Below are 15,366 nucleotides of genomic sequence, written 5' to 3'. Positions count from 1 at the left end.
TAAATATTTTGCTAAAAATTTTTAATGTCAAATAAAACGACATTTTACTTAAAATTTTATTTATCCAACACATTTATTTACACATATGTAATTATAATGACATCATAAATAATAACATCTCTTATTCGAGTATGTTATTATCAAATAAAATATTAATATCTTGGTCTTCATCCGCAGCCGATAATGTTGACGTAGACGTGGAAGCCTCATTGCCAAGACTATATATTTCCTTGGTGCCTATAGAGCGCAGTACATTATCCGGAACTGTGTAAGAGTAGCAGCATTTTCCTGCCCTCTTTAGGCCGAATCTTATGTATAAAATGGCATTTAAAGTTTTTACCGACAAACGGTTGCGAAGCTTAGTTTTGACGACATTCATTTGGCTAAAAACACGTTCTATTTCCGCGTTGGAATGTGGTAGTGATAATAATGATTTTGCCAGCTGTCATAAATCTGCAAAAGGGTTATTACCAGCTGCGTCTTTATAATCCATTACTTCATTCCAGAATTCCAAGGTGGAAGTTGTGCATGTCCATGAAATGTCGACTAAATTTACGTATGCAAGGTAGCAAAACTGTAGTTGGTTTCATATGGTTTAACTTTTATTATATAATAATTTATATGCTAAAAAATAAGCTATATGTTAGACAACAAATAAAAATGCTAAACAATGTAAAAATATGCTAAATTTAGCATAAATTATGCCAAATTGGCAACACTATAAATTATTAACCACGGTTTAACACTTGCAAGTTGCTGTCAGACTTGCTGTCAGTTTTCTTGCAGATGGAAACGCGGCCTTAGTGAGTAGTGTCAACTGTCAACGTCTCTTGTGACTTGGTGGCTAGTGGCTATTATACTTGCGTATGACAGTTTCCAATGTCAGTCAGAATATTTAGATAATAGATTTTTGAATCAAAATAAATAGTCAGAACTTTTTTGCAAAGAAATATTTTACTAAGTACTCAGTATCTCATTAAATTTTATCGCGTACAATAAATTTAACAAATGTTTATTTTACCTGAATAAAGCTGTTCAAGTTCTCGTTAGAAAAGGGGGTGTGCACTGTGCATTGACTGTAACTAAGGATTGTAACATGAAATTAGAGGAGGGTGTCACAGTCGTGGGAAGTGTCGTGGTGGTAAGCGGCGGAAAGCAACAACGGCTAGTGGTGGAGAGCGGAGGAACGGTGGCTCTCCACGAAGGAACAACTCGCCTGCGCTCCTGGCCACTGCACATCGCCCGATTGCGCACGGATTTGCCGGTTTGTATATTTTGTAGCAAACATTTTTAAATATGACACACATTTTTGATGTACATCCTGCTATAATTTATATGGGTTTGGCTAAAGTGAGCTTCAATTTCAGAATGGTGAAATTAGTATTGAAATGGGAGGCGAGATTGTAAAGTGGACATGTGCCGATGAAGCGACTAAAACTGAGCTAGCGCGCGCTGCAGTTGCAGTGACCGCGTCGGTTGCACCACATTGTTTGTCGGAAGCAGAGTTGGGGGCTCTGTTGGAGGATGCAGAACTAGATGAAGCAGACGCAGAGAGACGTGTGCAGAGGCTGGGAGAGAAGCTTGCACGCCTCGATGCCTTGAATGTGGGTGGAATGCTCGCTGCTGCTACAGAGGGTGGTGGGGCTAGACTCGCTACACGTCTTGAAGGTACTTTAGTTGAAAATTAAAAGAACTATAAACAATGGCCTCAATGTTTATACTCATTATAGTTATTATTTGATTCAATAAATCTATATTATTTATAGTGTTTTTATGTCTATTAAGGGCCGATTTTTCAATGCTTGGATAAAACTTATCCGACTAATAAAGTATTACACGATGATATTAAAATGTCACGTAAATTGTCAAATATGGGCAATTAGAATATGTTTTTAAAATGGTAGTTTTATACATTATTCGACGAATAAGTTTTATCCAAGCATTGAAAAATCGGCCCTAAAACACATGTTAAAGGTTTGAATATATTAAATGTGTTAGCAAATGATGTTGACATCAGTTAAGGTTTTAACATTGATAATTAAAATGAACTTAACCAAATATCTAAATATAATTTGATATTATACAACACACTAAAGTTTAGTAATAATGTTAACTGATGCAAATAATTAATAGTCTTAAAAAATTTTTAAGCATCTGGTACACTGTGTACAGGCAAACTCGTTCATTATATCATTTGTGCTGGAGTATTGTTACTCTGGAATGTGAGCGTGTGTGCGCAGAGGGCGCGGCGCAGGGCGCGCTGCTGGCGGCGCGCGCGGGGCGGCTGGAGGCGCTGACGCGCGCGGCGGGCGGCGCGGGGGGCGGCGCGGGCGGGGCGCTGCACGCGCGCTCGGGCGCCGCGCGGGCCGACGCCGCCGCGCGCGCGCTGCTGGCCGAGCTCGCCGACATCTACGCCTGGCTCGACGCGCCCGCGCTCGCGCACCTCGACCACTTGCAGGAGGTGACCGTGATCCATGTTACTTACAGCAGATGATGGATTCAAGGGATATTTTATTATATTTGTATATTTTAAAATACTGGTATTTATAAAATTTTGTAAAATTAATTATCTTAAAATCATAGTTAGCATATTTATTTTATTGAGCTCAATCTACTCAAATTTCGACGGACCGAAGGACGATTTTTAAAAACACGAGATTTAATTTACACGTCTTTAATTAGTGCTTTCTACATTCAGAATGAATTAAATTAATACTTAAACTAATAAACTTATCTCTAAACAAAAATGCAACGTTTGAAGAAATACAATATGTATGCATTAAGGCGATGCAGGTGGCCATAGTTATGCTGCGTTAACAAATATGACATCGCTCGCATGTACTGCGGGTGGCCCCGATATAACTATCTATACTAATATTATAAAGCTAAAGTGTTTATTTGTTTGTTTGAATGCGCTAATCTCAGGAACTACGGGTCTGATTTGAAAAATTCTAAAAAGCCCATTTATCTAGGAAGGCTATTAGGCTATATATCATCACGCTAAGACCAACAGGAGCAACAGCATTCGCGTGAAATCGCGTTGCTCCTGTTGGTCTTGGGTGAAACCGCGAAGCTCAGCTAGTGCATAATATGCTTGTTAACACATTTTTACTTGTAGGGTTCCTTTGCGCTTTTGTGTTGTTCGCTGTAGTGTTTTTCAGACAAGCATTTAAAATCATTTGTTGGGATGTTCTAGATTTCGCTCGCGACCCCAGAAGGTAGATCGCGTGCGCTAGCGGGCGCGGAAGCTCTCCGCAACGCGCTGCGGGCCGAGCGCACGGCGCCGGCCGCACGACTGCGCCTCACGGCGGTGCGCGAGCGACTGCGGCGCCTGGCGCGCGCGCGCGACCAGCTGGCGGCGGCGCTGGCCCGCCACCTCAACAACGCGCTCATCCACCTGGCCAACGAGGCGCAGGCCCCGCCCCCCGGCGCCGCGGCCCCGCCCCCCGGCCCCCCGCGCCGACACCACGCCGAGCTGCAGCCCTACGTGCCCTTCATGCGCTGGCTCAAGGATATGGACGAAAAGGCGTACGACGCGCTCGTTAAGGTTCACCTCTATACTTTTTTATTACAATGAATTAATAAAACGATGGATTATTTTTTAATTAATTTAATTTTACTAGTAATCGATTAAAAATTATACAATACTTTTTGCCCGCGTTTTCAAAGAAAAACCCGCATAGTTCCCGTTCGCTTGAGATTTCCGGAAAAAACCTATCCTATTTGTTAATCCAAGTTACCCTCTATATGTGTGCTAAATTTCATAGTAAGTAATCGGTTCTGTAGTATTTGTGTGAAAGAGTAACAAACATACACATACACATCCATCCTCACAAACTTTCGCATTTATAATTAAAAACAAAAAAAAATATTAAAATAATATTAGTAGGAAGTAGGATGGTTGCATATATCGGTATTATAATATGGGGAAAAATAAAACAAGCAACTGAAAAAAAAACTGAGTTTTTCTATTTGAAAAACCTCATAAAATAAAGTCTTATGCCAAATATTAAAAAAAAATTGGATCCCGTAAAGTTGTCACTAACAAATATAAGGTCGCTCAAATATTATGAATCTGCTAATTTGTTAGTCGCTGTTCTATCGATTTTTCGTCACTCGCAGTTAATCGCGCACTTAATCTGTAACCTCAATTAATTATTTTTGTCAGCTAAAACTTTAATTTACAGTCATTCTTTTATATAATCTTACAATATTATAGGTAATAATGGAATACCAAGGAAACTAGTGTGGTGAGAAGGAAATCTAAGGAGGAGATCGCTGATAAGCGATAAGGTTGCCTTTTGTGCTATGCATGTTTTCCATTTCTTTTAATATTATGTATTGTAATTTGTAATCTTATCTTCTTCTTCTTATATATAAAAATGAATCGCAAAATGTGTTGGTAAGCGCATAACTCGAGAACGGCTGAACCGATTTCGATAATTCTTTTTTTATTATATTCCTTGAAGTACGAGGATGGTTCTTATGTAGAGAAAACGTAAACATGTACCACGGGCGAAGCCGGGGCGGATCGCTAGTCTTGTCTTATATATAAAAATGAATCGCAAAATGTGTTGGTAAGCGCATAAGTCGAGAACGGCTGAACCGATTTCGATAATTCTTTTTTTATTATATTCCTTGAAGTACGAGGATGGTTCTTATATAGAGAAAACGTAAACATGTACCACGGGCGAAGCCGAGGCGGACCGCTAGTCTATAATATAAAAATGAATCGCAAAATGTGTTGGTAAGCGCATAACTCGAAAACGGGTGGACCGATTTCGATAATTCTTTTTTTATTATATTCCTTGAAGTACCAGGATGGTTCTTATGTAGAGAAAACAAAAATATGTACCACGGGCGAAGCCGGGGCGGACCGCTAGTGCTACATAAAATTGTTAAATAAATAAATATTACGTAATAAACAAAATGTGTCAGGTGTACGTTGGCACGTGGAGCAAGGTGTACGAGCGCGAGGTGGGCGCGGCCACTGCGGGCGAGCGCCCTCTAGCGGATGTGAGTTTCATACATTTCTGTAAAAAAGTACCAACTATTATTGACAATTAATATCAAATATGAAGTATATAACTGTACCTTGTTTGTGTAACATAACAAATTGAATTAATGTTCATCTAAAAATTGTTATGCTCATATTTCATTGAAGAGATTTTTTAAATTAAGTATTTTTTTATTCCTTTTTCAGGTCTTAACACTGGTCGAGACAATCTGCAATGCTGAACAAGATTTCTGTACTCAATTTTTCTCACTCGATGTCGATACCAAGGTAGGATTCACTATTAATGGGTATTTATTTAACTAATTCAGCAATAAGTTTGAAACTGGTATAATATTTCAATGTATGCGTATACCTACTGTGTAATATATTCGAGGCATTTTAAAAAAAGAAGGCCGAAATTAGTTTCCGCGGCACTTGCTTGTAAACGTTACGAGTCGTATGTAGCTCGCGTACTATCCTATGTGTTCTCTGCCCGCAGAGCGACGGCAGCGACGGGGAGGGCGGGGCGGTGGGCGGGGCCAGCGGGGCGGGGGGCGGAGCCGCCGGCGAGGGGCGGCGCATGTCGGGCGCCACGCGGCGGCTGATGGGCGAGCTGTTCCCGGCGCTCGACGCGCAGCTCGGCGCGCTGCTCGCCGCCGCCGAGCGGGACGACCCCTAGTCAGTGCGCTCTCCATACTGTATACGGACAGACAATACTTTTTGTACACAATCTTATCATTGCAATAATTATTACGATCATCATTATAATATATGGGACCCCGATTTTTTAATAAGCAATACGATAGATTATTTCTATGAAATGAGGTGTTAATTTTAATGAATGTCATACTTGGCATAGAATCGGGATTGTGAGTTTAGTTATTTATAATAATATTCGTATCTATCGACAGCGGCGCGATGCGTGCACTGGCGTGCGTGAGCAAACGCGTGTTGGGCGAGTCTCGCGAGGGCGGCGAGGCGGAGGGCGCGGGCGGGGGCGCGGGCGGGGGCGCCGGCGGGGGCGCGGGGGCGCTGGGCGCGGGCGAGGGGCGCTGGTCGCGGCTGGCGCTGGCGGGCGTGGCGGTGGCGGCCAAGCGCGGCGCCGACCGCGCGGTGGCCGAGCGCCTCGCCGCCCTGCCCGACGCCGTCAAACAGGTACAGTCCCACAGACTATCTCATGTTATTTGTTATTGAAGAAAAGGGCGTGGGGGCCGAGCACACGTGTCGGAAGTGAAACTTCTTTGGAAAGATTAAAAATAATACAATTACTAGGCACGATTCAAACATATCAAAGTTGTCGTCTTACTCCATGACGTGACGTTATTGCCATGACCCGACCTTAAAATGTTACTCTCATTCTGCTTTTAAAAATCGTATTCATTAAGTAATTTAACGGTATTTTCCCGGGGCAGGCCGCCCGCAAGCCGAAGTGCGGCATCTTCAGCTTCATCCCCGAGCTGGAGGAGATGAGCTCGGTGTGCGAGGCGATATTCGCCGGCGGCCGGCGCGCCGACCTCGACCGCTGGTGAGTCGCTCGCGTCGGTCCGCTAACTGGACGTTCCAACGTTTACAAATAGTGAAAATACAATCGTAATCTTTGTGACTTTTAGTCGGACGGCCTTCTAAGAGCGAACACAACATGCAAACAATTATAAACTTTCACTCGTAACAATAATTAAAAATAACAATTAAAGTATATTATTTACATATTTGTTAGAAAAAAATTTTTTTTTTATTGTACTGATCGATGTATTAAACGATTCGAGCTCGTGGCAAACGTGTTATGAGTGGTACACATACGGTCGATAGGTGAATTTTGGCCGTATTTAGTGCGACATAGATTTAAGTTAAAGGTCTTACGAGTGTGGATAGGGGTACAGTGCGGTGACGTGTCGCGGCAGGTACCTGTCGCTGTGCACGGGCATGGTGCGCACGATCGCGCTGGCCACGCACCCGCGCACGCCGCGCGCCGTGCTGCAGCTGGAGAACTTCCACCGGCTGCACGGCGCCGTCAGCGCGCTGCGCGTGCCCGCGCTGGACGCGCTGCGCCGCGACGCGCGCGCGCGCTACTCCGCCGCGCTACGGCACTACGTCACGCACTACTTCGGCCGGCCGCTCGACAAGATCACGCAGTTCTTCGAGGTGAGCCGCCGTCTAGTGGCGGGAAATATAGTTGAGCGCCATCTAGTGCCGAGAAATATATTAAAACGCCATCTTGCGTCAAAACTTGAAAATATAAAACTTGCTTCCAGATATCGACTTTTAATCGACATACGACATCATAATTAATAACTTAACAGCGCATCATCCTTTCGCCCTAAAGTGAAAATGTATTAGCAGCTATTATAAAACCAAAAATACTAATCTATATAGCGGTCCTTCGAGACGGATAAACTTGTGTGATATTTATATGTGCGTGTGCAGGGCGTGTCGGAGGCGGTGGCCGCGGGCGCGCGCGAGGAGGAGGTGTGCTACCGCGCCGCCTTCAGCAAGCACACGCTGCGCAAGCTGCTGGCGCTCTACCCCGCGCACGAGGGTGAGGTCCACCGTCTGTCGCAATGTGCTGACGTGTTGTTGTTCAGCCGGTCACAGTAACGATGTGTGTGTGTGTTGCAGTGCGCAAGTCGCTGCACCGGCTGTACCGCACGGTGGAGAAGCACCTGAGCGAGGAGGGCGGCCTGCTGCAGGTCGTGTGGCGCGCCATGCAGGAGGAGTTCATCGCGCAGCACGTGGCGCTGCAGGTACGGGAGCTGAACGGTTCAGTGTGTTGCAGTGCGCAAGTCGCTGCACCGGCTGTACCGCACGGTGGAGAAGCACCTGAGCGAGGAGGGCGGCCTGCTGCAGGTCGTGTGGCGCGCCATGCAGGAGGAGTTCATCGCGCAGCACGTGGCGCTGCAGGTACGGGAGCTGAACGGTTCAGTGTGTTGCAGTGCGCAAGTCGCTGCACCGGCTGTACCGCACGGTGGAGAAGCACCTGAGCGAGGAGGGCGGCCTGCTGCAGGTCGTGTGGCGCGCCATGCAGGAGGAGTTCATCGCGCAGCACGTGGCGCTGCAGGTACGGGAGCTGAACGGTTCAGTGTGTTGCAGTGCGCAAGTCGCTGCACCGGCTGTACCGCACGGTGGAGAAGCACCTGAGCGAGGAGGGCGGCCTGCTGCAGGTCGTGTGGCGCGCCATGCAGGAGGAGTTCATCGCGCAGCACGTGGCGCTGCAGGTACGGGAGCTGAACGGTTCAGTGTGTTGCAGTGCGCAAGTCGCTGCACCGGCTGTACCGCACGGTGGAGAAGCACCTGAGCGAGGAGGGCGGCCTGCTGCAGGTCGTGTGGCGCGCCATGCAGGAGGAGTTCATCGCGCAGCACGTGGCGCTGCAGGTACGAAAGCGGTTCAGTAATATCTTACCGTAATCGCACGTGATAAAATGGGTACAAAAGATAAATATCATTAAAAAAATGCGCATACGCATTTTGGTATTCTTTATACTATAATTAAAAGTCTCTACAACTAAAATCCGCCGTGTGCGTTGCTTCGCCTTGTCACACAATATGTTCTATTCTTTTCGAAGACTCCCTCATACTTTTATCCGGTCCGCTGTTAATGTAATTCATACTAACATACTTATCAGCAACTTTACTAACAAAATGTGGATATAAAATGTAAAATAAAATAAATAAATAATCTGTATGCATCAGGCGCGCATAGCGGCGTGCTACCCGGGCGCGGGGCTGGCGCTGCCGCTCAGCACGCAGGACATCCTCGACGCCTTCTCCGACATCGCGCAGGAACACTAACCTTACAGCATACACGATACACTTCACACTACATTACACAGTATACTGCACTAAACTGTCCGTTATACACTTCAAAAGCTGGATGTGTCACTTGATCACGTTGACAGAAAGAATTGGGCTATACCCACATAGAAATAGTGACCACACTTTTGCTTGTATGAGGACCGATAATCATTCCTTTTCCTATCCAAATAGTTAAATATTTTCACGCGAGATCCTTTGTTAAAATTATATTGTGTGTATAACTTGTACAGATAATGAATTGTACATCATAGCATCCACAAAATGTAAAAAAAAAATATAATTGGAATAAAGAACTAATAATATTGTATTGATTTATTAGTTTAATTACATGTCTATTGACATTCATAATATTTCACAATGCATAGAGAACAAGGTCTCTCTCTTAACTACTAGAATTATGTATATTGGAAAAAAAAAGTTAAAAATATGACTGATCATGCTTGTAATAGGTAATTTCATATAGTTCTTGTTTTAGATATATAAGAATATTAAATTATTTTTATTATAAATACTGTTAATAAAGACTTATGTATACAATATTATGTTTGTAAATAAAACACATTTTTAAATACTATAGTTTTATTTCACTAACAATTAACATAATGTGTGTGGAAACTGTTTAATCGATGGATTTGGGAGGAGCATAGTTCAGGTACAGGAGACCGGAGCCCTTGGCCTGAAAAGGAAATAAAATGTTATTTTGTATCAGAACTTATTCATGTTTCCAATGCAGAGCCTTCCGTATGCAAAGAATCTGTACAAAGGCTTTAGGTATTATTTCCCATGCAACAACACAATAATAAAGGCAATATGAGGGCAGCTTAATTATTATAGAAATGAGTCAATACCTTATTCCTACAAGGTAAAACTAATGTGAGTCAGTTAGTACCGCTAATCTTTACATAAAATAATTATTATTTAGTTGTAATGCATTATGATTGCATTATGTCACAATTCTTTTATGACAAATGAGAATCTCATAAATAACTTACAAGGCCAATGGAGAATACAGTGAAAGCAATGCCAAAAGCGAGGATAGAGTTGTATTTCCTCTGGTCAGCGTCGTACTTGGCCTGCCAGGAGCCGCGGGGGATGGGCAGCTCGTCCATGGAGGGGGGCTTGAAGGAGTGGTCACCGTGGTAGCGACGCACTGGAATTACCAGCAAAATTATTTATTAAAGCTTCATAAAACATACAGATGGTTAATTTTTATATGAACACAAAGTAAAATATGTAATTGGTCATTCCCAGATTCAATTTCAAAGAGATTTAAAACAAACTTTATTTTCCATTTCATCCAGAACTCAAAATAAGGTCAGGGTGTACCCTTGGGGGCGCTAAAGTAACATCTATTTTTTATGTTATATATAGTTTTCGAGAAACTTACTGTAGAACATTTTTTATTCAGATTTTCAGTCAACTATCAACCTTAGAGAAAAAATACAAAGAATAAAAAGGGTTTATTTTAGGCTATTCTTGCCGATAAAACCATAAAAAATAGGTATTATATAGACTTAAAAAAAAATTTCAAAATTTCGTCTAAGTCCAGATCCCATTGTAAATGAGTAAGTATATTATAACTCGATTATCTCGAGAACTATCAACCTTAGAGAAAAAATACAAAGAATAAAAAGTGTTTATTTTAGGCTATTCTTGCCGATAAAACCATAAAAAATAGATGTTCTTCTTCTTTTCCTTTGCCTTGTCCCTTTATTTGGGGTCGGCTCTCCTCGTTCTCATGCGCCAGGATGGCCTATCCTGGGTTGTCTGGTTGTTCAATTGGGCTCGCTCCAAGTCGTTCGATATGGTGGACCACCAAGTGGCTGGCGGACGCCCCAGACCCCTTCTTTTATTTGGCAAGTTAAGAGCCCTCTTAACTACATGGTCCTCCCCTCGTCTCATTACATGTCCATACCATCTCAAGCGCTGTTCAGTGAGTTTCTCTGTGATGGGAGCAACCTTGAAACTTCCTCTGATGTGTTCATTGCGCACTTTATCGAGTCTAGTTACACCGGCCGCCCATCTGAGCATTTTCATTTCGTTGACATGTAATCTTTGTTCTTGACCTTTTTTGATTGCCCAGCACTCGGAGCCGTACATTAGAGCGGGTCTAACTGCGGTCTTGTACACTTTGCCCTTGGTCTTTATCGGCATCTTTGGATCACATAGTACTGCAGTCAGATTCCTCCATCTCTGCCAAGTCACATTGATTCGATGTGTAACATCAGCATCGATATTGGCATCCGATGATAGCATAGATCCCAGATATTTAAATTGTGACACCTTAGGAAGTGGTTCTCCTTGTAGACTAATAACGTTACGTTGCCGCGTCTCAGGGTTATAAATACACTCCATATACTCAGTTTTCTTTCTGCTTACGCGCAATCCATTAGTCTCTAGGGCGTGCCTCCATGCTTCCAGCGTTGATTGTAGGGTCTGTGCACAGGTATCGAGCAGTACGATATCATCCGCATACATTAGGCACCAAGGCAGAGCTGGTTGAATGTCTCTCGTTATGTAGTCCATTACGAGATTAAAAAGAAGTGGGCTTAAAGCCGATCCCTGATGGACTCCAACATTTACCTTAAATGGTTTACTGAACCCAGCAGCACTTTTTATTGTTGTACTTACACCATCATACATATCCTGGATAATTTTGACGAATATCTCTGGTACTCCTTGGGCTCTCATGGCTTGCCATACTAATTTTCTAGGCACACGATCAAACGCTTTTTCTAAATCGATAAAGATAAGGTGTAGATCTTCTCGGTTTGATCGGTGCTTTTCCATAAGGATTCGAACAGTTTGAATGGGATCATTTGTTGATTTTGCTGCAGTAAAACCAAACTGATTCTCGGATATATTAACCATTGTTAACAGGCGGTTGTTTAAAATTCTTTCAAAGATTTTTAGGGTATGTGAAGTGAGTTTAATAGCCCTGTAGTTATCACATATGCTGATGTCACCTTTATTTTTATAAATAGGTACTAGGAAACTATGTCGCCATGCTTCAGGGATACTTAGGGTGTACAGTATGGTGTTAAAAAGACGCGCAAGCCACTCATACCCAAGGGGACCCGTTTTCTTCCAGATGTCAGCGGGTATCTCGTCAGGGCCAACCGCTTTGTGATTCTTCATTTTAATAACAACCTGTTTGATCTCCTCTTGCGTTACTTCTTGGATAGGTCCGACTGTTGGAATGATTTCTTGTAAGGGTTCACTAGGGAATTCTTCGTTTAAGAGGTCTCCAAAGTATTGCTTCCATCTATTACAAATATCTTCATTTGATGTTAACAGCTGTCCATCTTTGTTTCGGATGTATTTATTAACTTTTATGTCTAGCGTAGCTTTGTATCGTTGTTTCGCTATTTTGAAAACCTCTACATCTGTACTTGCGTCTTCCAGTCTTTGGTAGAGCATCTCATTAGCAATTGTCCTTGACTGAGAAACTATCTGTTTGGTAGCTTTTTTTGCTTTTTTGTATTCTATGTGGTCTTCTTCAAGCTTTGTTAGTTGCCACAGCTTAAAGAGTTCTCTTTTAGTTTTTATAGCCTCCTTCACATTGTCATTCCACCACGTAGGATCTTTATTAGTACTTATTCCACCTTTCGATATTCCCAAATGATTCGCAGCTTCATTTTTACAAAACTTTTCAAAGTTTGACCACATTAGGTTTGTATCATTGTTGTGATTTAAAGTTAAATCGTTTTCTAAATATTTAATAGTAGATGCAATGAACTGTTTACCTTTTTCTGAGTATAATTGGCGCCATTTTATTCTAGGGGTTCTATCTTTATTGACCTGAATGCTTTTCGGTAATATTAATTTTGATACCAATAGGCGATGTTGTGAGGTGAGAGCCTCACCCGGAATTACTTTACAATCTTTAAAACTTTTTAAGGCAGATCTTTGGCATAGTATGTAATCAATTTGAGTGTTATTTCCAGAACTTTTGTACGTTATTAGATGTTCATTTTTCTTTTGGAACCAACTGTTAACAATAGCTAAACCATGCCTAGAACAGAAATCCAGTATCGATATTCCCTCCCTATTCACAGTGCCATATCCATAGCCACCATGGACGTCTCGATAATTGATGGCTGTCTCACCAATGTGTCCATTTAGATCTCCACCTATGTATTTTGATTCATGTTCTGGTATTACACTCATGAGGTCATCAAAATCTTCCCAGAAAATAGATTTTTCAAGTTCTGTACATCCGGATTGAGGAGCATAGGCGCAGATGATATTTAAAGATTTTTGATCGTCCATAGCGAGTTTAATTGCAATTAATCGGTCACTCTTTCTATCCACGTTTATTATACGATGCTTCAGATTGCAGTCCAGCACTATACCCACACCATTCTGGGAGTTCTTAACGCCATGATATATTAGTTGGTAACCTAGTCCAATATCTCTGGATTTGGAGCCTTTCCATTTTGTCTCTTGTATACAGCATGCATTTATATCTCTTCTTTGCAAAACCTTAGCCAGTTCTTGGCATCTTCCAGTAAGGGAACCTAGATTCCAACTAGCCAATCTTAACTTATATTGAGGTGTTGGCACAGGTTTATTGTCTGTTGCTATTTCTGATTGCTTGTCGCTTCCGGGGGACCCCCTAGTATATTCTTCTTTATTCGCATCCATATCGCATAAACTCGCTCTTCCGTCGCTTCTGGGGAACGCCCTAGCAGTAGTGCCCTTTCTTGAATGTTTACCTTTCATGTTTCGAGGAGAAAAATAATTGGCTTTGAGTTTTACGGCCGGTTGCCACCTGACGCCAAGGTTGTCATCTTATTCCAAGATGTGAGCGCCGCCGTTGGCCCATTGTAGGGCTCTTCCGCCGCCATCTCTACTGTGTACTCCAACCCAAGCACACAGCACTACTACGACCTGACCTTCGATTATGTCGAAGAAGCTCGCAATAGGGATTTGGTCACGAAGTGTTCATCTCCGGCCTCTTGGTCCGCGGGAGTAATGTTATTACTCCTACCCTTCAAATGCTAGTAGCACCGGAAGGGCATTCCCCTATCCGCCACCTGGGGACGCGTTCTCTAGGGGTTGAGGCTCCCCCGAGAATAAAAAATAGATGTTATACTGACTAAAAAAAAAATTTCAAAATTTCGTCTGTCTTTTTTCCATAGCGCCCCCAAGGCTACACTCCAACCCAAAATAATGTAGTAGCAAGACATGTGTTCAAAAGTGATGGCAAATCAGGAAAAATTTAGAAAACAGTAGTAAAACTAAAACAAATTCAGTATATATCATAAGAAACAACTAAATATAATAGGACTGTAAGTCACAACGTACATTATGTTTCTGAAAGACTTTCATAACTCCTAAATTTTGTATTATTTAAGCCGTAGTACTAATCCTACGGCTTAAATTCAAATGTTTTCTTATTTTTAAAATGATAGCCTAATTTTAATGTGGTAGCTAGGTATATCTAATAATTGCAATGGTTTATATTAAATATTTATTCTAACTTTTCTCAAGTTTCTATAGATAATCTAACATAGACGATAGTCTTTCATATTATTTATCTTTGTCGTTTTAAGGTTATATTGTTATGTAATGAGATATTTAAAGAAAAAATAAATGTTATGCCTTTATTTTAATATCCAGATCTACTGTAAGCAGCGCTTTAATAAAAAAAGGTTCTAATATACGTATAGGATTGAATAAGACTTTTTTTAAAGATATTCGAAATTCAAATATTGCTTCTAAAATATAATTTACCTGTTTGTTGCATAAGGCGAGAGGCAAGCACGCGTGGAAGGGCCATTATAATTTTTTATAGAAGATTTAACTTGAAGAAGTTACAAGAGACCTCTAGTCTCAAATTTTCAGAATCGATAAATGTTTTTGTCGGTCGTAATTATTGCACAATGCACAGTGCACACTGGCCACTGCCCAATCCGTCAAACTGAACTATAGATTAACTATGCACACCACAGAGCTGGCAAAGAGAATAGACCAAGAAGCTTATATCTAATACACTGGAGATTGCACTATGACCATTAACTTGTAACAAGAAAATATGACCTTGAATGACGTCAGTGTTGTTTTTTGTCTCTTTCTGTGGAGTGACCACGCTGGTTTGTATATTCAGGATTTTTCGAAATAGAAAAAACTAAAAATCATGGTCTATAAATAATAACGACATATATTTTTAACAGTATTTATATTATAATATTACTGGTCATACTTTATAGGTACATACAATTTTAATTGGTATAGATCAATGATAGTTTTAAATAACTTTTGGCTACAAAGCTTGGATATGAACCGATATATAGCATTAACATCTTTTGTAAATAGAGGAAAGTTGTGTTTTGCATCAGATGCTGTTTACCAAATTGTAAGCTACTCAGATCTTCTTTTTAAACGCGTTGCTTCGACGGGTCAATTTCAAGCCAAAATCATCAAAGAAAAACTGTTTATAACAGGCTTGCACAAATTTCAGCTAACTTTACAAAGTTTATTTTTCAAAAGGTATTTTTTTCTGGATCGTAATCCTCAGTAATTTTACCCTTGATGGGCACATAATATATTTCTTT

General features: G+C 41.7%; 2 protein-coding genes across 4 annotated transcripts; one reads left to right on the top strand and one right to left on the bottom strand.

The window, feature by feature from the left end:
* The first annotated feature begins 831 nt into the window (after positions 1-831).
* Sec3 (exocyst complex component Sec3) lies at positions 832-9,375 on the top strand. 3 transcript variants are annotated; one of them, XM_089703144.1, is made up of 13 exons: positions 832-1,264; positions 1,368-1,668; positions 2,241-2,461; positions 3,197-3,547; positions 4,939-5,016; positions 5,204-5,284; positions 5,496-5,674; positions 5,908-6,151; positions 6,409-6,521; positions 6,898-7,138; positions 7,421-7,532; positions 7,613-7,737; positions 8,684-9,375. In XM_089703144.1, the coding sequence occupies exons 1-13, from the start codon at positions 1,097-1,099 to the stop codon at positions 8,780-8,782; spliced, it is 2,313 nt and encodes a 770-aa protein (XP_089559270.1). In that variant the 5' UTR covers positions 832-1,096; the 3' UTR covers positions 8,783-9,375. The 3 variants fall into 3 exon arrangements, with proteins under 3 accessions (XP_089559270.1, XP_089559269.1, XP_089559268.1); XM_089703143.1 differs by lacking the exon at positions 8,684-9,375 and having other exon boundaries at positions 833-1,264; positions 2,241-2,268; positions 2,395-2,461; positions 7,613-8,309; XM_089703142.1 differs by lacking the exon at positions 8,684-9,375 and having other exon boundaries at positions 833-1,264; positions 7,613-8,310.
* Positions 9,368-14,739, bottom strand: COX7B (Cytochrome c oxidase subunit 7B). Its single transcript, XM_089703145.1, has 3 exons — positions 14,546-14,739; positions 9,799-9,956; positions 9,368-9,482 (listed from the first exon to the last, which is right to left on the bottom strand). Exons 1-3 carry the CDS (start codon positions 14,589-14,591, stop codon positions 9,426-9,428), a joined length of 261 nt encoding a protein of 86 aa, XP_089559271.1. The 5' UTR covers positions 14,592-14,739; the 3' UTR covers positions 9,368-9,425.
* Positions 14,740-15,366: the final 627 nt, after the last annotated feature.

This window comes from Colias philodice, chromosome 14, assembly GCF_061535455.1.
Source record: "Colias philodice isolate Cphi_HAF_F1 chromosome 14, ilColPhil1 Martin Lab GWU primary, whole genome shotgun sequence".
Lineage (NCBI taxonomy): Eukaryota > Metazoa > Arthropoda > Insecta > Lepidoptera > Pieridae > Colias > Colias philodice.
This window is presented reverse-complemented; position numbering and strand designations above follow the sequence as displayed.